We start from the raw sequence: 20458 nt of genomic DNA, 5'->3' as shown, positions 1-20458 counted from the left end.
ATTCTGTACCAAGGTACAGACAAGGTGGTGTGGGAACGGGGATCAGCGCGAATGTCAATATCTACACTTAATTTCGGCCTGACCGAGGAGAAGATAAAGTTCCGACATGGAGTCATTCAGGAATCGTAATGCAAATTGCCAAGCTCCCGCGCAACGTCCTGGGGGCCTATCGAGTGGAGACAAAGATCAACTGGGGAGTGACAGGAGAACTAAAATAAGCATACGCTGACTGGCGTCTTTGGCGAGGGCCATCCCTTCCAATTGGACCATTCTCGACCTCGTGTCCAAGACTGATGATTGCTTGGTGGCGCTTTATTGCAAGTGGCTGTAAAGGGATGTTACTCGTTTAGACAATATAATGATGAGTTCTTGGCGCTGAAGGACAAACTATGAGCTCTGCTTGCTTCTCAGCCATCGCAGCCATGATTTTCCGCTTCCTATCTTCTAAAATCGCGTATTTCTCGAGGAAGTCCTGGTGAACGGTCTCGCTTCAATTGTGCATCAGCGTCAAACAGACAGGTATATGCAGCTGGAAATGATCTCCTACATATCGTTTATGATGTTAGCGATTTCGGCTTCCTTGTTCTGGAGCTGGTTGAAAGATGAAGATGAGAGACCATAAAAATGAGGATCAGGGATACGCACAGCGAGGTTCAGTTCCTTCTGCGTTGTTTGTATGATTCTATCGTCGCGTCCCCTCAACTTTTTCTCCCATGTAGCTGGTAGGCGCATATAGTCAGCTCCAGTCATCGGGGTCACGTAGCCTGTAGGGCGCACCTTTGAATTCCGCCGCGACGGCAGTAAACGCTCTTGAATATGTTGTTGTCAACAGGATAACATTAGATGTCGCGAAAATTACTCGTTGGCGTGGTCGTCGCTGCTGCCGCCTTGAGTGGGCATGAAGTCTATGTCACCTTCATCTCCTGATACCGGTTGAGAGGGAGGTCTAGCCGATGGTACGCGTCTTGTGGGCATCTTCAAGTTGGACGATATCGAGAGTATCGAGGAGAGAGACAAGAGAAGTTATCTGGTCCAGATTAGTCGGTCAACGCGCTGGTGGCAGGAAAACGCGGTCATGTGAGCACATGACCGGGCACATATCATATGACCGGAAGTTGACCCCTATTCCGCTCGGCCAAAATTTAATGTGTCACATCCTTACTCGTTTCGAAGAGGGCATGTGTGGTGGTCTCTGCACTTTGAAGACTCTGGATTTGCTGGATAATAAGGTTAGTTAACTATCTTTCTGTTGTTGTGGCGGTGGCACAGCGGCATGACCCGACGAATCGTGCCTCGAGACAAATATTGGTAGCCTGGGGAGTTGATCCCAACAAAAGCATGCATGTGCCACATCTCCACGAGGTCGATGACCAATGGCAAATGCGCGTAATGGAAGCAAGCAAATTCAAAGGTCATCTACTCTATATCCTCAAGTATCCAGCCAGTGAATCATCGATACCTCCACGAGGACGTGGCGGATTATGATTATTCCAGCGTGTGGGTTCTTGAACACGACTGACGAGTCGATAGAAGCACAAGTACTATTGGTGGGAGTTAGCACCGTGGAATGGAACGCGCATTGGCAATATGTACTGGCGACGGCACGGTGTCATGGAATCCGCGCATTCGATATTATGCTTATAGATAGACTGCTGTCCGGATCTTGAACAGACTGGTGAATTCATGAACAATGGTTATTGTACTACTAATGCCAGTACTAGTGTAGAAGGTCACCCAACAGCCCTATCATCGGATACAAACCGTAGCTCGCACTCCGATCCCTCAGTCTGCCTGCATCATGTGCCATCTTGGTACGATGATAATGCTTCTTGGGGGCATCAACGGTTCAACCGAAAGGCTTCCCAGTATCTCCCTTGGCACGACACTGGAGAGCATAGCTTTGAACCACGGCCTCCAAGCCAAGACATCCCTGCCCTCTTCAAAATTGCGGCTGGGCTCGACAACGTGTGGGAAAAGGGCAACATAACATTGATCTCTCAAGTCGCCTATGCTTTCGGACCTGTGCCTAGATGAAATGCGGCATACCGCGAGATGCACGCGTGTGGGGGTGGGGGTTTTCATGGGAAGATGTAATACTCGCAGGATACGTAGGCGCACGTCACACGAAGGAATCGGAGCGGAGGCTGACGCAGAGGAGAGCTTCTGTTTGAGCTGTAGGCACCAAAGGGTGTAGTCGGTCTTTGTGCCTGAGATAAGGTGATGCGCGCGCCCTGCCAGCCCGCCACTGTCATAGCATTGCGGTTCAGTATCAGTCGCCCAATAATCTTGCGACACGCTCGCGTACCGTATAAATTTCCCGTTAGTGTTCTTGTTTTTGCGAGGGCTGAGTCCAATGCCGCGCTGTATCTCGCGTTCGAATGGGGAGACGAAGTTGTGTCCGTGCTGTTGGAGGAAAAGCGAGAGTAGCTCTGCACCTGCACCATCCTTTGTGGGATTTGTGGCAAAAGACGAGATGGGCTTCATGTTCGTTAATGATTTCTTTGAGGGAAGCGGAGCAAAGCTAGGTGGAGCAAGAGGTTTTAGGATGACCGCTTTAGTAGTCGGCTGAGGCAATGCCAGTAGAGGTGGCTTGAGGATCGAGAAAGATAAGGGCTTGGTGGAGGATGATGCATTTTCTGGGGCGCTGATTGTGAAGGAAGGTGGCTTGAGAGGTCGAAGAGGTGCGGAATGTGGTTTCTGGCGGGATATCGGAGGATTGTGCGCAGATGCTTTCGAAGAGGCAAGGGTGGGGCGCTTCACGATTGACAAGCGAGACGTATCTGCCTTTGCATCATTTGCAGTGGTAAATGGATTCGGTCGCTTGCGATTACCAGCTGGGTGAACCGAAGACTCCTTCTCTTTCTCCTTGCCCTTAGCCCCGCATCCAAGTGAGGTGTCACCAAAGTCAGGGAGCTCGGCAGTGAACGGGTTCAGTGGTCGCTCTCGAACACGGACTGAATTCTTCGTCTTTTCCTGCTTGTCATCAGGAACCTTTGTTGATGGTCCGGCCTTGGGTGCATCAAAAGCGGACACGAAGCGTGGAGGAGGCTTGTAGGCGGGTTTCGATTTGGTCTTTGTTACCTGGAAGCCGTCAGGTCCTTGCAGGCGAGGTCTTTTGGCTGGCTGACTGCTGGATTGCTGCTGGACGTGGTTGGTCTTTGGAATGAAAAACTGCGTCTGCCACTGACCTCCATGTTTGCTTCAGGCTGGTAATATGACGGCAGTGATTGTATCCCTTCGAGTTTCTATCCAGCAGTTTCTATCTAGAGAGATACTGACGAGCTATAGCAGAATGATAGGAGCCACATGCGATCGTTGATTCTTCAATGACTGGTCACGTGAGCTTGTCCACAATTATAGCCAATCTCGTTCTCTTATTTCTCCCAAAACAGCTACCTTGTGACAATGTGATCACGATGTCTAGACACCATATGGCTGACCTTCGTTTCTTCGCTCTTGACCGCCATGGTTCTTTCAAGCGAGGATAAGAGAGAAATTGGACAGGTGCGCTGAAAGCCATTCTTAGACAGTGGTCTAATTCTTGAGGACTACAGCACTTCGTTTTTGGATTTCATGGGCACGAAATCAGCGAGGATGCAAAAGAACTCATCGAGAAGTATCATGTCGGGTAGGCAAAGCTAATATGTATGTGCTCTATGCAACGGCAAGCTCACGGGCCATTGTAATCAGGAACATCATCCTCATGAAACGGAACGTGCAAAGTGAGACGGAATGTTTATTCAAATATTGACACTATGTGAATGATGATTGCCCAGGTGTGAAGCAGGTACATGCGCTTGTTCAATCTTTACAGCAGTGCGCAAGAGATGCCGGACACAGGTATCCACTGATGATTGGTATTGACCAAGAGAATGGTACGCATCTTAGTGTCCATTTCCATCTCAGGCTGATACTGTAATCACACAGGCCTCGTATCCGCGTTCAGCTCAACTGAAAAACATCAAGCTGGGACACAGTTGTAGGTTGTGTCCCGTCGATCGTCTTCTTGTCTCATCACTTTTCCAGCCCAGGAGCCATGGCGATCGCTGCTATCAGCGATGTCAATTATGCCCGGGATTGCTCTGCGGCTTCAGCTCGCGAGATGAAAGCTGTTGGCATCAATTGGACCTATTCTCCGGTAGGAGATGTGAATTCTGACCCACAGAACCCGGTTATTGGTGAGCATTGAGTATTTCGCTTCTCGACGTTGTCTTGACCTGTGCTCAGGTGTACGCTCTTTTGGAGATGGTGAGACCCACGCGCTCTTATTCGTCCAGAAAGTACTAAGTATTGATGATCAGACCCCATAAAAGTTGCACAATATGCGAAGGCGGTTGGCGAAGGCCTCGCACAAGGTGGCCTCGCACCGTCTGCGAAACACTTCCCAGGGCACGGTGATACAAATATTGACTCGCATCTTGGTCTTCCCGTCATCAACAAAAGTCGTGCCGAGCTGGATCAAACCGAGTTGAAACCTTTCAAAGAACTAATTGACGCTGGTGTCGCCAGCATCATGACGGGGCATATGGCTATCCAGGCCCTGACTGGTGACAGTGAGACTCCAGCATCTCTTTCACGAGCTGTGACTACGGCCCTTCTGCGAGAGGAATTGAAGTATGAAGGAGTGGTCGTGACCGATTGCCTTGAAATGAATGCGGTGATGGAGAGAAAAGGCGGCGTACCACGTGGCGCTGTGGAAGCACTAGTGGCTGGTGCAGATGTGATCATGGTTTGCCATACTATGGCGTTCCATAGGGGCGCGATAGAGGCCACCTATGAGGCAGTACAGAAGGGCGAGCTGCATATGGATGAGCTGAGGAAAAGCGGAAAAAGGGTTGCTGCGCTGAAACGGAGATTCGTGGGGACATGGGATGACGTGCTCGGAAAACCATTTGACGAGGAGGCGATGAATGCATTGCAGGCGACGAACAAGAAACTGAGCGAGGACGCATACGCAAAGTCGACCGCACTTATTTCCGGATCTCTTCCTGCGTTTTCTTCGGGCAAGATTGTGGTGATGACACCCGTCGTGGAGAGCCTCAACGCGGCAGTGGATGATGCGGAAGGTGTGCAACGTACCGAGAAAGGTCACGTCCGGAACACCGCAGCGCCATACTACATGTCTTTTGCAGAGTCCGTGCGACGCCGCGCTGCCGATGTCGAACACCTGGTGTACGCGGCTGATTTTGACTGCAGAAGAGAATTTGGCCAGGGGGTCATATTCGTCACACGCAACGCGGATCGTAGTGCTTGGCAACTAGATGTCTTGGAGAAAGTCAGGACACAGACCAGTGACCCTGTTGTGGTCCTGGCGAGCTGCGCACCGTATGAATTGTTCTCCAGGAGGGTCTTAGGTGTGCAGGCATGCGTGGCGAGCTTCGAGTTCACCAGCGAAGCGTTGGAAGCTGCTGCCAGAGTTATTTTTAATGAGGTTTTTCCGGCGGGGAAGTCACCTGTTAGCGTCCGAGGACAATAAGCTGGAAAAATATCTACCGTACTTGTATTTGGATCTTGCCGAACCTCTTCGTCGGTCTGGTAATTATCAGGCTCATACACACGTACCTGGTGACTACAGCTGGAGCCTGGAGGGGTTCGAGGAGACTGGGGGATTGAACGGTGATAGGCGGATCGATGAGGATATCGATGACATTGCGTTGCCCCCATCCTCGATGGCTACTGTGCCCAAGCTGTCTCCGTCGTAAGTGACGTGCCGTTTGAGCGCCTCCGAGTCGCGGCTTATTATTCTCGGACCAATCCACTGCATTGGACTCATGAAGCGAAGCCATGAGACCCGCATCCAACCGAGCGACACCAAGCTAGCCATGACCTTAGCATCCGCTGCAGTTAGCTGTCCCCGAAGGTTGAGCTCTGTCAGCTGGAGAGTAGATGGTCACTAGGGGAGAGGGATGGCAGCGGTTTCGACCATACGAAAGCTTTCGTCAGGGGGCTACCGCTACCCCAACCACTCGCCCTTCTGGTAGTGTGCAGGAGCTACCATTTCTGAGCCTATATACAAATGGGAGTACTGTAGAGATACGCACCTAGGTTCGACCCTATCTGGATGTGACCAAATGTACCTTAGGTTCGAAAGTTCGAAGGAGGCTGTGACGTGTGACACCTTGTAAATAGGTTCGATCGCGCAGTCAGGCAAGGGCATTCGGATGAGGTTAGGCTAGACTCGAGATCATGATGCTCGCGCAGCAGAGTTGCGCTCCCCCTGCTTTCTCTTTAATTTACTTCTGCCAGCAATCCGAAGCTGCACCCGCCATTATCTAATATCCGAGTCTGACTACAACATCAATGATACAACTTTGCACAAGCTCGTCAATATTAATGTTTTGGTTTCCATGGCTAGTATTAGAATTTAGGACTAATTGCTAACTCTAATGTTGCTATAGAATCTGCTGGCGCACAACGAAAATTTAAGTTGGAGGGTTCAATAAGCAAGCGCTAGATGGTATAATCAAGCTTCAAGTTATAGCTGTGACCGCTAATGAATTCAAAGAGGTAGAGTGGAGCTTGAGAGCGTTTTGGCAAAGCATAGAAGGATTTTTGGCTTTTTCTTTTTTACTGCGTAATCACACTTTAAGTTCGTTGGCCTCAAGCTTGGTGTGACGGTGTGGACGAACTTAGGTGCGTATCTCTACAGTAACTAACGATCCGCCTCGAGGGTATGACTCAATGCATTCAGCCAGCTGATCAGGGTATCTATGACCATATTTGACGCTCATCAATGATCAGATTGAATGCCGGATGTCTTATTTCGAAGAATTCTCGACAGAATGAACATCAAGGGAACCTTGAGGGAATTCGCCGCTAACCCTGTGTCGTGGCACTTGAATTCCAACCTTCCTAGCCACACGGCATCCGAGAAGCACAGGACCGTCGTGGTCCGGTTCTTGGGGGTGTTTTGTCGAACCCAGAACCGAACCTTGGACCGGACCCCCGCGAACGCGTTCACAACTTGAAGGGTTCGATTCGAGTTCAGAACCGGTTCGAACTCTCGGACCGTTGGCAAAAATCTCGTGAAGTTTTTGGGGTCTGAATGCAAAGATAAGGTACCCCGAATCGTTCCGTGAGGTGTAACAAAGAATTCGTGCCATAATATGCACAGTTGCTCTGGTGGTCACGCAGGCCTGCCCGTCGTCTGACCACGAAGGTGGGACTAGGTACTGGATGGTACGCTCAGTTGCCCTGGGTGGGCCGGAGCGGAGTGGCAAGAAGGAAGGTAAACTGATCGAGGAGAGTGCGTCGAGGTTGATTGGAATATATGATACTTACTTCCACGACACGAGTAGCGAGAGGATCGGCATTGGGATGGGCGGCTAGCTCTTGGACAGGCAGCACTGCCTCTTCCTGGTTATTTTCATTGAACAATGCGATGGCCTGAAAGTCGTAATGAAGCATGAGCATGGAGTATGGATCAACAATTTACGTACCTTTATCAAGAACAGGAAATGAGTCGTCTTTGGGTCTGCGTGCGTGAACGCGAACGCGACCGTGACGTCAAATGGGACTTGAAGACGGATACTTACAAGTCACCATCTGGAGTTGCATCACCGATAGGCGTTGAATAGGTTCAGCGAGAAAGGACTGATCGGAGCTGGCGAATTGGTTTCCGAGCTGGGGTAGATCGTGTCATCGTGGCATGCCACCCTTCTGGGACGATTCTAGTAAGTAGCGAAGGTATTCTAATAGGGGGTTGGGATGATGCAGCTGGCCGAGGCAAGATGTGATTGAACATTTGGGATTTCTCGTAATAGATAGCGATCTAAGTGCTGGCATACACCCGGCCGTCCGCGGATGAACATTGCTTCTCCTGTTGGGTGTCTCGTCTCCCTCACCTCTTCACATCACGTTTAGCAGTCATTCTGCACAGTTGCTTTACCCGGACAAGACTTATACCCATTCCAAAGCAAACCGTTCTCCTGATGCCATCACTAGCGTGTCAAAAGAGAACAACGAGGGGAACAATATCCAGAAAGCACTTACAGTGTAATAATTGCAGTATGTTGCCGAGCCGTCACTATTCCGGCCATCGTAACTGCCGGCCTATCAGTCAATTTATTCAATGAAGATGTGTGGGTGCGACGCACGTGCAAAATGTGTACTCGAGTTCTCGCCAGATATCGTTCGTCAATAGTTCCTTGGCACTGCCGCCAACATTCAATGTGGCTGGGCACTGCACACACGCATTGGCGCCAGCGAGGAGGCCGAGCAGCGCAAACATGATGGAGCGGGAAGAAAACATCATGCAGTTTGTGAAAGGGAATGAGGCAAAGCCACAGTAGCAGGCAGGTGTTTTATAGGCTGAAACTTCCAGTGATTCGCAACTGTCAAGCATCAGCCGAACCCCGAACCTCTGGAGAAGTTCGGTTCTGAGTTTTGGCAGAACCTGGAACTGGACTGCGGCAGCACTAACAGGACGTGGAGTGTGAATCGGAATACCCAAATAGAAATGTTTCAAAGAAGCTAGATATAAGTAAGGAGATCCAGTGAGCGAGCGACAGCGTAACCACATACCAACTATGTCCCAACACCCAATTTCAGTCACTTCAACAAATTTCACCTTGAATGTGTCTGACGTTGCAGGGTTCTTCGGTGGAGACGAAGCCGTCGAAGCTCCGACGACTATTTACTTATACAAGGCTAGAAGGTGGTCCGGGTGATACAACGCTCCAGACAGTTTCGCCGTTGCCAAGTGTTTAGGCCCCATTGCAAACTCTCGTTTCTGGAACGTGCTCTCCCCCGGGCCCAATGAAGAGCCAGAAAAAGTTTTCGGGCTAGATAACCAGTTGGGTCCCAAATACATTGCTTCCCAGTCCGGCACCGTACCTACCTCAGCAAGTTTAACTGCCTGAGCATTGAGTGCGTATAACCGCGACTGGTACTGCCTCGCGATGATTCTTCTGGGCATCATTTCCAATGGCTTGACATGTCTTGTTGTTGGCTCGGCATCTATTGTCCTGAAGGGAGTCAAGCCCCCAATTGGCGCCCCTTGCGGAGATAGGATGCCGGTAGATGACAGTTCAAGCCACATTGTCATCGTGAAGGGAGCGGAAAAAGATGTAAATGGGATACGAAAGGCAGGTTCTGCCTAGAATACCTCCCGAGAGTGTGGATGAAGAAGAAAGGCCCAAGCGATACCTTGGGTGAGTTCTTTGATACACCTCTATGTGCAACATCGGATCCAGATAATTCACCGGAAAAGGAGGGCGCCAAAGAGGATGAAGAAACACCTGAGCTCAAAGAGTACAGGGGCTTGCTTGCGGCTTCCTGCTTGGCATGCAATCATTGCTGCAATTGCTTCTAATCCCCAAAGGAATGCTGCCCGGCTAGATTATGTTTCTCTCGTCGTTCGTAATCTCCTGGATCTATCATCAGAGAACCGGTGAGTCGCAGGTATTGTCATATATAATTTCGCATTTCATCACAGTGAAATATAAAGCAATATATGATCATATAAAACCACCGCAGTCTACATAATCGCTAGCAAGAACTCACCGGTTCACTGATGATAACCTGTACTTGTCATCCCTTGACAAGGAAAAGATCCAACAGAAGCTGCTCAAGAACAACGACTGCAGTCTTCGCTACGCTTCTCTTGCAACCACGTCCTGCCTCCATGTCGTTCGAGGCAGTCAAACTCCTGAAGTGTTTTCAGCAGAATGAAACTGGTGTGGAATAAGTGGAGAGCATGTAGGAAAGTATATTGAAACCATCAACTGGACGGATAGGGAGGATGTGAACACGAAACTGGAGTCGCTGAAAACGTGTGATGACGTAGCAGGGCTCAGCGATGATGAACAACGTAGGCTACTCGTAGAACTCCTGAGTAACGCGAGGGAGGCCTTCCAGGGGTACAACAAATACTACTCGAGTGTTGGCGGAGCGGAGAACACTCATTAGACTCCCCGTCTCAGCGTCATACCTAGCTCCAGCTGCAGGGTTTTCAGTAGGATGGGAACCAAACGGGATCTTCCTCGACAACACGCAGCCGGGTATGCGCAACTGTCTAACATTGATTAGGGCGGGATGATCCGAGAGCTTGGTTTGCATACGATTGTACTTGGTAGGGACTTCACTAGTTCTTGGACATCCGTGCACGTGTGTCGATATTCGTTGCATGTAGTTGTAGTTGCAGTTTTATTTTTCAACCATACTCTAGACCGCATGTTCGGTTCAGCCACTTAGCTGAACACTGAACCGGACGTCCGATCAAACGCGTGATCAGTTCACCAAATGATTGTATTAGCCTACCTGACTGTGTGTTATTAAATGGCCGGCTGTACCGTATGTGTCCTGCTGTTTCCCTTGAGCGGAATTATGTGGCGGTATTCTTATACGAGAGTAATTCCATACATACTTGAGGGCCTGTGTATATTGTTACGAGAAGGAAAAGAAGGAAAAATTACTTCAATGCACCTGCACAAGGCAAGGGCAAGCGGGGGTGCGGGAAGCCGTTGGGAGAGGCTTCGGTCTCGCGAGAGGGTGAGACAGGGTGCAAGAATGGCTTGAGTGTGCAGGAGGTCTTCGGAAGGCGCGAGAGGTCAGCACATACTATGAGGCTATAGCTATAGGGAAGCAGGGTGCAGGAAACCAGCAGAAGTATGGCAGATGGCATCGAGAAGGTCCAGCCCGGAGATGCGTCTGGAGACATAGTGTGGGCAACGGACCATCATTCGATGATTGGAAGAGTATAGTTCCATCGTCCATCAGCAAAACTGCCCAAATCTGGCAAGGGTCGGCAAGGTCCGGAGCATCTCCCAGGGCCACGTGATGCCTTCCCAGGCGTGAATCCATTCGTTCGACATCATGCAAGATGTGCATGCTCATCTCGCAAGGCCTTGCTAGACTTTTTCAACCTCGCGGTAGCCTTGCGGGGCCTCACAAGACTGGCGCTATATTATGTGGCGTTACGAGGGAAAATTGTATATGTCCAGGCAACGGTGTGTTCTTTCGATATTTTGACATCTATTTTTGATCTGCCTTCCGATGCAACGCAACACGGACTGACTTTCCATTGAGTACTACTAGGGCATATTACAAGTCTGCAAAGCTATCCTCATCCAACACATTCATTACATCCTCCCCATCTTCCGGACCCAGGTCATCTGCATCATTATTGGTGTCTTCACCTACATCATCCTCCTCAAGGACTTGATCAAGGCCGGAGTACCCGAATTCGTCCATCTCGTCTGCAACAGTGTCGTCGACAATTGCTTCAAATGGGATCGAAGCCGGATCATCATCCTCGTCATCAGTGTCATCTGACTCCCCCTCACTATCATCTGCCTCCTCTGAACTGCCATCATTGCCTTGCTCGTCTCCATCTTCATCGTCTTCCATATCATCGTCTTCTTCAAAGGCCTCGTCAAACTCGGATAGATGGCGCTCTTTCTCCCATTGAAATGGAACATTATCCAGGTCATCCCGATCGTCGAGCAAGCAGGACGTCTCTCTCCGTGTGGTTTTGTGCCTGACACCTCCTCCGCGGAAGCACATGAACATATCTCGGTCAATGAACCTGGTAATTTTTTTTTAGCTTTAATTCGTGTTGTTAGCGGGAAATAACTGACATGTTCACGCAGTACCAGTCCCAATCCTCGTCCTTGTCAGCTACTTGATGAGCAATGGACAGTCCCAACAGAGCAGTTGTACGTTGATATCGAAAGGCTGGGATAAGTTGAACACCACAAATGATGAGGTTAGGGTCAAGGAACTCAAACGCGGATTCATCATTTCCGTCATAAAACCCAACCCGTGGCAGTCGTTTTGCAGCCCAACCTGTTGGTGCAGTGATGTCATGGGTGAACCAGCAGACCCACAAAAAGTTGATGCACTTTATAGAGGGACGTGCACCTGGTCTCATGTAGCGGATATTGGCATGAAAAATGCCAATAACCTGCGCATACCAGTATGGATGGGATTCTTCCTGGTCACGAGCAAGAACCATGATGTCTGCGTGTGTTCGGGGGTTAAGGGAGTCCTGAGCATGCCGCAAGTCATAGGTAGTGTAGTTGATGCGAAGTACTTTGTGACGATAAATCCGGTTGTTGATAATTACAACAGAGTTCTGTTCCGCAGCAGTAAATGCAGTTTCATCTCCATCGTAGGCGAGCCCTGACAGGCGGCCCAGAAGGTGGTCTTTCAGATGCGGAAGAAATTTCTAATTACATCCAGTGAGCAGATACATTTAACATGATATGAGTATTGGAGACCTACCCTCGTAGCCTGGTCATTTCTGTTCTTTCCAAGCCAGGAAGAAACATCCCAGTAGTGTTTCTGTGATGAGGACATTTGATAATGGACCTCTGGTGAGCAATGCAGCAGCGGGTCCTGATCAACAAAATGAAGAGAAGGGCAGAGATCTTCTCTCTCAACAGGAGGTTGTATGTGACTATCTCTCGCAGCTGCTCTTTCACGGTTTACCTCTCTCATCCTCTGCAAGATGCGCTCACGACGCTGAAGTCTTGCAATTCCATGGGCAAACTTATTCTTGTTGGTTCGTGCATAAAAATGTTTCACTCGTCGATGTTCAAGTTTGCCCTAACACAACATTAGTGGGTCACTGGTTGTTCATGGATTCTGATGCTTACCACTTGTGTAGAGTAGTTGCCTGTGGTTCCATACAGCCAGATTGACTTGACATAGTCTCCAAGAGCATGAAGTTTGTAAGTCGAGATGTTGAAAACTCGATGCTTGGAGGTCCTGTCACCTTCAGCTTCAGTGTTCGTTCTTTCTGATCTTTTGTTCTTGCCTTGAGATGCTCTAAGACGTTGATGCCGTGCACGAGCAGCTGTTTCATGTGGTAGATCACGAGCAACAAACTTTTTGCATGTGTCGTCACGGAATTGTCAGAGAACCTTTCCCAGCCATGTCGTACAGTTGTCAAAATGATGCAGTGTTGTCTCCGTGTGCATACGAAGCTTTCCGAATGCATGCCAGCTGGCCAGCTCAAAAAGGAGGTCGAGGACTGTGCTATTGAATGGTTCCGGAAGAAGACCATCAAACATGGGCATTGTACACTGCCAGTACTAATCAGTGTGAAGTCGGCAAATGTATTAACCTATCCCTACCTGAAGCAGGTCTTCAAAATCACACGCAGCGAGTTTTGTAAGACCAGACACATTGTCACTAAACTTGCGGATGGTGTCACGTCCAAATGTTGCTACAAGGCAATACCTAAATTATGTCAGACACATGAATGTTTGAGAAAATACAACTTACTGCTCGTTGAGATCTTGCACAGCATTACCTCCATATGCATACAAAATTTGGAGCAGATGAGTAAGGGTTGCCTTCCACACCCCCAACTCAAACTCGTGCATAAAGTTGGGAACGAGCATTGAGTGGAAATTGAACCCGAACTTGGAAAGCTTATCCGAAAAGGTGTTCTAATACTATGTGGTTAGTTATAATTCAAATATGCAATGCACATGATACCTACATAAATGGGAGCAACAGAGGTGGCACCAATGATTTTCTCGATCACTGAGCTGACTATGCTATAGCCTTTGGTGAATATGAGTTCATGGACTTGGTTGATGAGGCTACGTCATGGGTGATCGTCGACTCGGGCATTTCTGGTGTGCTGTCATCGATCAAACTTCATCCCTAATTTGAAGATATTGTCTTTCTTCACAAGACACCGTGGGCAGGGACACCTTCCAAGGAATTTCATGCATGCAAGTAGAACCCTGACAGCCCAGAGATCAGCATGGTGTGATAAGTAAAATTGGAAACAGACTTCTCTGGATAGTCTGCAGCATAAGTGAAAATACAGGGAAAGACACGACGAGAGACTCCATCAGGGAACTTGACAACAAAGCCATGTTGATATGCGTCTATGAAATCAGCATCAAGTAAGAAGCACCAAATGGCCTGCATCAATTCACGTTTGCAGTGAGTGAGTACTGCTGCTGTGGCACTACAACCAAAAGTCTTCTTGTAGAAGTCTTGGATGGTATCTGACAGCTGTACATAAAATTATTCTGTATCTTGACTTTAGATAAAGGAACACTCGGACCTTCGGTATGTATGCAAGATGATGTGCTGTGAATGATGTTGGCTTGCTGCGAATATACTTTGATTGATTGCCGATAAATAGGTATATCAGCCACAGCGAAGCATTTCCGAAGCTTGCTAAATGAGTTGAATCAGACCAGAGCATGATTGCAGCTATGACTGTTTCTAGGTTACAGTCTGGTTCACGAGGTTGCAAGTTGAGCTTCTCTTGCTCTTGAAGCATGGCATCAGATGTATATAGCTCAGTAATAATCTGCTCTGGAGGTCCGTCGTCATCTGGCTGCCAGAACAATTTGTATGGTTTCATATGGAAGGTTTTGGCTGCAACTTCCTGGTACGCAGACTTGAGGACCTCTAATGGCTTGCGGTAATAGAGCCCATTGACTTCAAATTCAGGTGCACGATCTTCAGAGGAGAACTTCTCTTTTTCACATGGAAGTCGGATTTTCACCGAGGCCTCGTGCCATCCATCGGATGAGAATATGGATGAGGTGGGGTCATGTTGGGCCTTCTCGAGATGCGATGCTTCCCTAGGCACATTAAAATCTAGCAAATCAATCCTCTTGGCAGAAGTCCTCCGCTAACATGACATCATTGACCAAACAATTGAGATCTTGCAGTGATTTCGAGTTCGATGAGGTGTAAAACCACATCATGATGCGAAAAACGGTGGCATTGAGGAATGGTGCGAAGTAATTGTGGTGGACCGCTTCGAGTGACTGTCCAAAGCCAGCATACCACGGGTGTTCATAATCGGTGTCCCCATCAACATGCTGGAATGTTGGTGAGTCACAAAGTGCATCAAAGTATGCTGAATTCTCGGGGTCATAGGTCGGAAATGAATGATGGTATTTGCAAAAAAGGTCAAATGCGTCTGTATCAGTGCAGAGCCACTCTTCTTCTTGAGGATGCTCTGCATGGCTGCAATGTGATGATCTGTCATCGGAGCCCATCTCAATGTCTGGTGGGTCTCCAGGTGCTGATGCAGGCTCATCTTGATCAATAGGGGGCGGGGCCAGGATCGGTAGTACTGGGACGTCGTCACGATAATGCATGGGGAGGCAGATTTGTCGATTTGGACGCCCCAATGGACGTGGCTCCATTTCGATGTCTGGTACCTCCTGTTCATATTTCTGTGAACAACAAGTTCGCATCTAATAACACACAATACTCACATCCACACGAGGCTGACGCAGTCGCCATAGGTGCTCCCGCTCTTCTTCATGTTGTTCTTCCTGCTGGTGTTCATCTTCCAAACGAGTAGCTTCAGCAATCGCTTCCCCACGCTCCCGCCGCTCAGTGAGAGCTGATGTCATGGCTACATCACGTGTCTTGCAGTATCTGCTCAGGTGAACGGACAGGCCGCAACGGTGTACTTCTACATTGCAGTTTGGGCACTGTATCATCAAGAGAAAAGTGAGTAAAAAGACAAAGATTGAGGGGGGCAGCATGAGCTGCAGCAGAAACATGTTGTGCCTATGGTCTATGGCCTTAAATACAGGTTCCTAGCAATGAGATCCGCAGACCGGTTGCAATAGGATAAGGTCTGGGTAGATAATCTGAGTGACGGTCGAGATCAGTTTGCAATCGAGATCACATGCTTCTGCTCAGTGACAAGATACCAAAGATAGCGCTCATCTCGAGATGTGGAGCTAAGAGAGGGTTGAGTTTGCTCTAGAACCCATCACCCAGACCGAACTGCACATTTCACACCATGATGAAGAGCGGTGATGCGAACATGCGCATTTTGCACCAATCCCAACAATGCTGTGAAATGAGCATGCAGATGACATCGTGATAAAAGCAGAGGAATACAGTTAGGAGAGAAATGTATGATCACATATGGAGCTCAGTGGTGTGCAATTGCAAAAGGAGGAGTAGAGACACGGAGATAAGCGAACTGCCAATGCAAATAGGAGACTGCCGATTGAATTAAGGTTCAATCAGGACAATGCTGTGCTGTGAAGATCTTACCCCATGAATGGCACTCGAGGTGGTGCACATGCTGCAAAATGCCCTCGGAGGTGCACGGTGTGTATCGCACCACCAACCATCTTTGCACCAAGGCGCTTGTGTTGACACAGGTGGTAAATCAAGGGCAGTGCTTTCATCTGACAGAAGACAGCAGCTAGCGCCAGGGCAAGGTCCTCTCTGCATACCCACCGGTTCCTGCAATAAAAATTATAGTGCAATGTGTAAATATTGCATCATTAAGTGTTTTCAGTACTTTTGAGGTGAGAGGTCCCCTCGTCCGTCACGTATTCAGAAAATCTTGTGTGACCTGCAACGGTTATCGCAGTCTACAATGGACTGCAGTTAGTGTTCTGTTAGCAAAAGCCAACAGCACAGACTGGAGTCACCCACATCAAATAGTTAACTATCGGCAAGTCATGTGAGGGATGTAGAGCTGGATGAACGTTAAGGGTAGTGCCAGAGATTAGATGTGGACTCTCTAAGGTATGACCACATCAAATAGTTAACTTTTGGCGAGTCATGTGAGGGATGTAGAGCTGGATGAATGTTAAGGGTAGTGCCAGAGATTAGACGTGGACTCTCTAAGGTATGAAGGCGACACATGAATCACCCATTCCAATCGGAGTATTTCACTTACTGGCTGGATCATACCGAAGATTACCAGGGAGGTTGATGTACCATTGGTCCAGTCTAGACTCTAGATTGTTTAAGACCGCCTGCCGCGAGCCCCTTCCCATAGAGCAGACGGGGTAAATCATTGTCACAACAGAATCTTCGTCGAAGTCGCCCTCAGTGATTGACATGGGACGACCTGGTAAAGGGAACGATTAGCTTTGACTAAGGCGAAGTGCGAGACCTACCCATATATATTGAGCCGTATCTGTAAGCAGTCGTTAGCGTGACATCTTCGAGTGAAAGTATTGATAATCTGCAGCAAGTGATGGTTAGATCAAATAAGATAGGCGCTCATGATTTATGAAAAAAGGTGAAAGGGGCTGTGAGGCGAAAGTCCGAAGAGATTGGAAGTAGTGGAAATAGACGCACAGGAGCTGGTATCATGCTCTTGATTAAAACCCGCAATGGCACTGAGGTTAATGTAGCCCTCCGACACTGTCGCTTTGTTTGAACAAGTCTCGCACCAAATGAGGGTGTTCCCGTCTGCACCATGCATGCTCTCGTAGCAGATGGGGCAGTCATCCTCCGGACCAGGCGCATGGCACTTTTTCATGGGGCCAGACTCTTCCTTCAGAGGAGGCAGTAGCCGTGCCAGTGGCGCGTGCATATGCTTCTCGGGCGCACTGATTGATGACAGAGTTAGGTGCCGGGGGCGCATGCACAAATAGGTCGTGGAGCTCTGATGTGAGAAGTCCTCTATACGTGATAGTTTAGTAGGTGAATGCAGTATTCAAGCAAGGTACTGACTTCTGGTACCACAAGCCGGAACTTTGAACGTCAGGGCAACAGCACCATTGGTCTTAGAGGTAACCGGTAGCTCGTTTGTTGCGCGGAGGAGAGGTTGAGCGGCGGGTATCATGGATGAAGCGTAGCGCTTGACAAAGTAGTCGGATAGAGAGATATCCAGAATTGCCTGAGGAACGAAAGTGAGCCAAAAAAAAACGGTCAAAATTTGTGGATGTGGTGGAAGGGGAAGTGGTGCTCCACTACTCAGTCTCGGGGCAGGGTCACACCATACCGGACTTCATAGGGAGGGGAGTTAAGCAAACCAAACAGGACACTCACCAATTACAATATTCAGTGCCTTGCTCTGTCCTCATATGCCATGGAGAGGTTTGGGTTTAGAATCATCCCTGCGTCCAGCAAATCACATGATTTTGATTCAAAGTCAGCCGGCATTTTCCGGTGGTGTATTAACACTCTTATCATTATTTGATCGTTCTATTCCTCAATCTTCGTTCTAATGGCTATTATTATTACCAGTACTGAAGAACCTCTCGACTTGGCCAACAGAACCTCCTTCTTCCACGACAACGTGGTCGTAATGGAGATCAATAATCTTCTTGCTGGATGGCCCACTTACACAATCAACTTCACACCTGAGCATCCAGGACCATTGGTAAGTAATCTTTTTATTGTCTGAATTACTCTCAAAAACTGATATCTACACTATAGAAGCTCATTTTATGCTTGAAGGACGCGTCAAATTTTTGCTCAACTGAAGATGACGATAGTGCAGATGAGGCAGAGGGAACGGGGAAAGTCAACACACCACCAGTCATCAAGGAAGACCCAGATGTTACCATGGTCTGTGAGGCCACCTTGAAGTACGTGTTTTCTTGTATATCTTGATTATTGCATTGACCCTGACTATAGGGATGCACCTCAGTGTGTCAGTGCGCAACCTGTGCAACTACATGGCAGGTTTAAGGATGCTCCTTTGATTGTCGTCTTACGGGAGAAGTTTGAGCGGGAGAATGGTTATATGTGGCCCACTCGTCGTGGCTTCAGGAATATGACTGCCGAAGTACCACTCAAACACGTTGACGCATTCATGACACTACCTGCTGCTGTAGAAGCATTAAAGTTAGAATGAGTCCTGCCTTCAAGCTTCATTTCTCACATCCTATTGTTATTGCTTGGTGCATTGTTGTCATATCACTTCCTATGGACATTGTCTCTCATAGTCATACTGTTTTTGTTGTCATGCACTTGCACGCACTCACATTGTAACTGTAGAATTAATTTTGTACTTCTTGTTGCACATATAGCGCATATAATCATGTGACCTAATATCATGTCAACATAACCAAACATTTGGAACTTAATCATATCAGTCCCATGCCCTAACCCTTAAGTCTAACCACCATCATGTCTTCGCATTGTTGTCCTGGCGTGTTGTCAAGCTCCTCTGGTCCCTCTGACTCAGATGCAATGTATATACAAAGCACTAGCATTTCTTCCATCAGATCCTCTCCAGAGCCTGTGAAACTTGGAAAACGCAAGAATAAGTGGTCAGAGTCACCAGAGCCATCACGTCCTGGCAAACACAAGCACAAGCATTCCTCCAGTGACACCAGCACCGACGACCTCATCAATTCCATATCGTCAGGCTCTTGCAAGCACACAACAAAGTATTGTAATTTGAATTGTGCCATAAAATTTTGACCTTTGGCGGCAGGAAACACGAAGATTCGAAAACAGATGACACAGAGCTGTACCGAAATGCAGGAAGGAAGGCTTCAAGCCTTCTGGATACGTTCAGCATACCCCTTGCAGCCTTCAAGACTGGCCTTCGATTTGACCGAGGTGGTAAGCGCGACCTAAAACAATATGTACTTTATATCTATGTCACATTATGGCTAACTCGCTACAGACTTAAAGATGTCACTGATCGGCATGTTTTATTGTACAATGGCCTCATCGACTATATTCCTGGTCTCAAGAGTGAGCTCGATAACATATTGAGCAAAAAAATGAACAAAATCATTGCAATGGTGCTTATATGCGCATATATGCGCCTGTTTGCATGCAAATCTGACCATCTTTTGCATGATAGGTATCAAAGGGTATGAGCGATGGCAGATCTGCAGATCTGAGCTCCATCAAGCACAAGGGCCTGCAATACATTGGCCTGAATATGTATAGCAAGGCTGATGCTCTTGACCTGCCAATTCCAGAAGTCGAGGATAAGTCAATGCGTGGGCTCAATCACCTGCAGTTGGCCCGTTTGCTTTGCCCTCAGAAGAAATTGGATTGGTTTGACAAGGACCCTGATTTGTATGCGTTTCTTACTTTTGATTCTTTGTACTGATGTCACTATGTTCAGCGCTATGGCCACCTTGCAAGCTGGCGAAATAACTATGACAGCATACAACTGGCCTACATTCTTCTATGAACACGACATTTACAATTCTGCTGAGAAGACAAATGGTCTCTTTCGAAACCATATTGTTGTGAGGGTGCGTCTTTGTCTTCTATGCCGTCATTTATTTATAATTAAGTTACCATGGTTTTACAAGCATCTTTTCATTGGACCCTCCTCCATCACCAATGACTCATCAAATGTTCACAATTCAGCAAAACCATCGAAAAATCATGTGTGGGGGCTAACGGCTGTTAAAAAATACATCATCACATACATTCACGTCATCGTAAGTCTAGTTCTCTTGCTGCTAGTATCAATACTCCTCTCACAGAGCCATAGACATATTTTACCATCAGCAGCGCTCAGCACTGGACTCGGTATATTGGCGACATGGACTTGGACGAGCTCCTCTGGGCTATTGTTGAAATGCTAGATGACAACGAGGATCCATGGGTCAAAGATACCCTCACATGGTGGAACAGGTATGTTTCGCTGCATGGTTGTTTCAGCACTAATCGTTCGCAGGCACCTCAAACCAACCAAAGAAAACTCAAACTCAGCCAAGCCCATGCAAAAGGAAAGTGAGAATGACATTGCTCAGATTCGTGCTCAGCGAGCCGCATGCCGTTCTGC

The 20458-nt window shown here is 48.2% G+C and overlaps 10 protein-coding genes across 10 annotated transcripts; 4 read left to right on the top strand and 6 right to left on the bottom strand.

Moving 5' to 3' along the window:
* Positions 1 to 175: 175 nt before the first annotated feature.
* Positions 176 to 1104, bottom strand: EDB91DRAFT_843373 (uncharacterized protein). Its single transcript, XM_041328586.1, has 5 exons — positions 860 to 1104; positions 778 to 809; positions 646 to 719; positions 548 to 591; positions 176 to 488 (listed from the first exon to the last, which is right to left on the bottom strand). Exons 1-5 carry the CDS (start codon positions 973 to 975, stop codon positions 347 to 349), a joined length of 408 nt encoding a protein of 135 aa, XP_041172389.1. The 5' UTR covers positions 976 to 1104; the 3' UTR covers positions 176 to 346.
* A 568-nt stretch (positions 1105 to 1672) lies between these two features.
* Positions 1673 to 3315, bottom strand: EDB91DRAFT_1160555 (uncharacterized protein). Its single transcript, XM_041319799.1, has 3 exons — positions 3189 to 3315; positions 2306 to 3138; positions 1673 to 2245 (listed from the first exon to the last, which is right to left on the bottom strand). Exons 1-3 carry the CDS (start codon positions 3192 to 3194, stop codon positions 1783 to 1785), a joined length of 1302 nt encoding a protein of 433 aa, XP_041172388.1. The 5' UTR covers positions 3195 to 3315; the 3' UTR covers positions 1673 to 1782.
* An 82-nt stretch (positions 3316 to 3397) lies between these two features.
* EDB91DRAFT_1160554 (glycoside hydrolase superfamily) lies at positions 3398 to 5922 on the top strand. The gene is made up of 8 exons (XM_041319798.1): positions 3398 to 3504; positions 3555 to 3628; positions 3691 to 3722; positions 3777 to 3875; positions 3928 to 3979; positions 4027 to 4178; positions 4228 to 4248; positions 4302 to 5922. The coding sequence occupies exons 1-8, from the start codon at positions 3466 to 3468 to the stop codon at positions 5474 to 5476; spliced, it is 1644 nt and encodes a 547-aa protein (XP_041172387.1). The 5' UTR covers positions 3398 to 3465; the 3' UTR covers positions 5477 to 5922.
* A 1807-nt stretch (positions 5923 to 7729) lies between these two features.
* Positions 7730 to 8311, bottom strand: EDB91DRAFT_1160542 (uncharacterized protein). The gene is made up of 2 exons (XM_041319797.1): positions 8097 to 8311; positions 7730 to 8044 (listed from the first exon to the last, which is right to left on the bottom strand). The coding sequence occupies exons 1-2, from the start codon at positions 8252 to 8254 to the stop codon at positions 7900 to 7902; spliced, it is 303 nt and encodes a 100-aa protein (XP_041172386.1). The 5' UTR covers positions 8255 to 8311; the 3' UTR covers positions 7730 to 7899.
* A 528-nt stretch (positions 8312 to 8839) lies between these two features.
* Positions 8840 to 9569, top strand: EDB91DRAFT_1160537 (uncharacterized protein). The gene is made up of 3 exons (XM_041319796.1): positions 8840 to 9097; positions 9148 to 9374; positions 9505 to 9569. The coding sequence occupies exons 1-2, from the start codon at positions 8901 to 8903 to the stop codon at positions 9311 to 9313; spliced, it is 363 nt and encodes a 120-aa protein (XP_041172385.1). The 5' UTR covers positions 8840 to 8900; the 3' UTR covers positions 9314 to 9374; positions 9505 to 9569.
* A 492-nt stretch (positions 9570 to 10061) lies between these two features.
* On the bottom strand, positions 10062 to 10713 carry EDB91DRAFT_1160529 (uncharacterized protein). The gene is made up of 3 exons (XM_041319795.1): positions 10426 to 10713; positions 10367 to 10374; positions 10062 to 10313 (listed from the first exon to the last, which is right to left on the bottom strand). The coding sequence occupies exons 1-3, from the start codon at positions 10658 to 10660 to the stop codon at positions 10275 to 10277; spliced, it is 282 nt and encodes a 93-aa protein (XP_041172384.1). The 5' UTR covers positions 10661 to 10713; the 3' UTR covers positions 10062 to 10274.
* A 5285-nt stretch (positions 10714 to 15998) lies between these two features.
* Positions 15999 to 16805, bottom strand: EDB91DRAFT_1313169 (uncharacterized protein; the record flags this gene model as incomplete). Its single annotated transcript, XM_041325132.1, has 3 exons — positions 15999 to 16197; positions 16393 to 16435; positions 16640 to 16805. 3 exons carry the CDS (start codon positions 16803 to 16805, stop codon positions 15999 to 16001), a joined length of 408 nt encoding a protein of 135 aa, XP_041172383.1.
* Positions 16806 to 16975: 170 nt separating this feature from the next.
* Positions 16976 to 17450, bottom strand: EDB91DRAFT_1060319 (uncharacterized protein; the record flags this gene model as incomplete). The annotated part of the gene is given in 3 exon segments (XM_041314335.1): positions 16976 to 17221; positions 17241 to 17373; positions 17425 to 17450. Coding segments are annotated over 3 exon segments (405 nt in total), but the record flags the coding sequence as incomplete, so codon positions are not given.
* Positions 17451 to 17782: 332 nt separating this feature from the next.
* Positions 17783 to 18553, top strand: EDB91DRAFT_1085929 (uncharacterized protein; the record flags this gene model as incomplete). Its single annotated transcript, XM_041315967.1, has 5 exons — positions 17783 to 17844; positions 17941 to 18076; positions 18133 to 18284; positions 18334 to 18345; positions 18382 to 18553. The coding sequence occupies 5 exons, from the start codon at positions 17783 to 17785 to the stop codon at positions 18551 to 18553; spliced, it is 534 nt and encodes a 177-aa protein (XP_041172381.1).
* A 610-nt stretch (positions 18554 to 19163) lies between these two features.
* On the top strand, positions 19164 to 20314 carry EDB91DRAFT_1021024 (uncharacterized protein; the record flags this gene model as incomplete). The annotated part of the gene is made up of 5 exons (XM_041312560.1): positions 19164 to 19454; positions 19517 to 19737; positions 19787 to 19919; positions 19962 to 20111; positions 20165 to 20314. Coding segments are annotated over 5 exons (945 nt in total), but the record flags the coding sequence as incomplete, so codon positions are not given.
* Between the last annotated feature and the right edge of the window lie 144 nt (positions 20315 to 20458).

This window comes from Suillus paluster, assembly GCF_016628075.1.
Source record: "Suillus paluster strain FC165 chromosome Unknown EDB91scaffold_82, whole genome shotgun sequence".
Taxonomy (NCBI): domain Eukaryota; kingdom Fungi; phylum Basidiomycota; class Agaricomycetes; order Boletales; family Suillaceae; genus Suillus; species Suillus paluster.
This window is presented reverse-complemented; position numbering and strand designations above follow the sequence as displayed.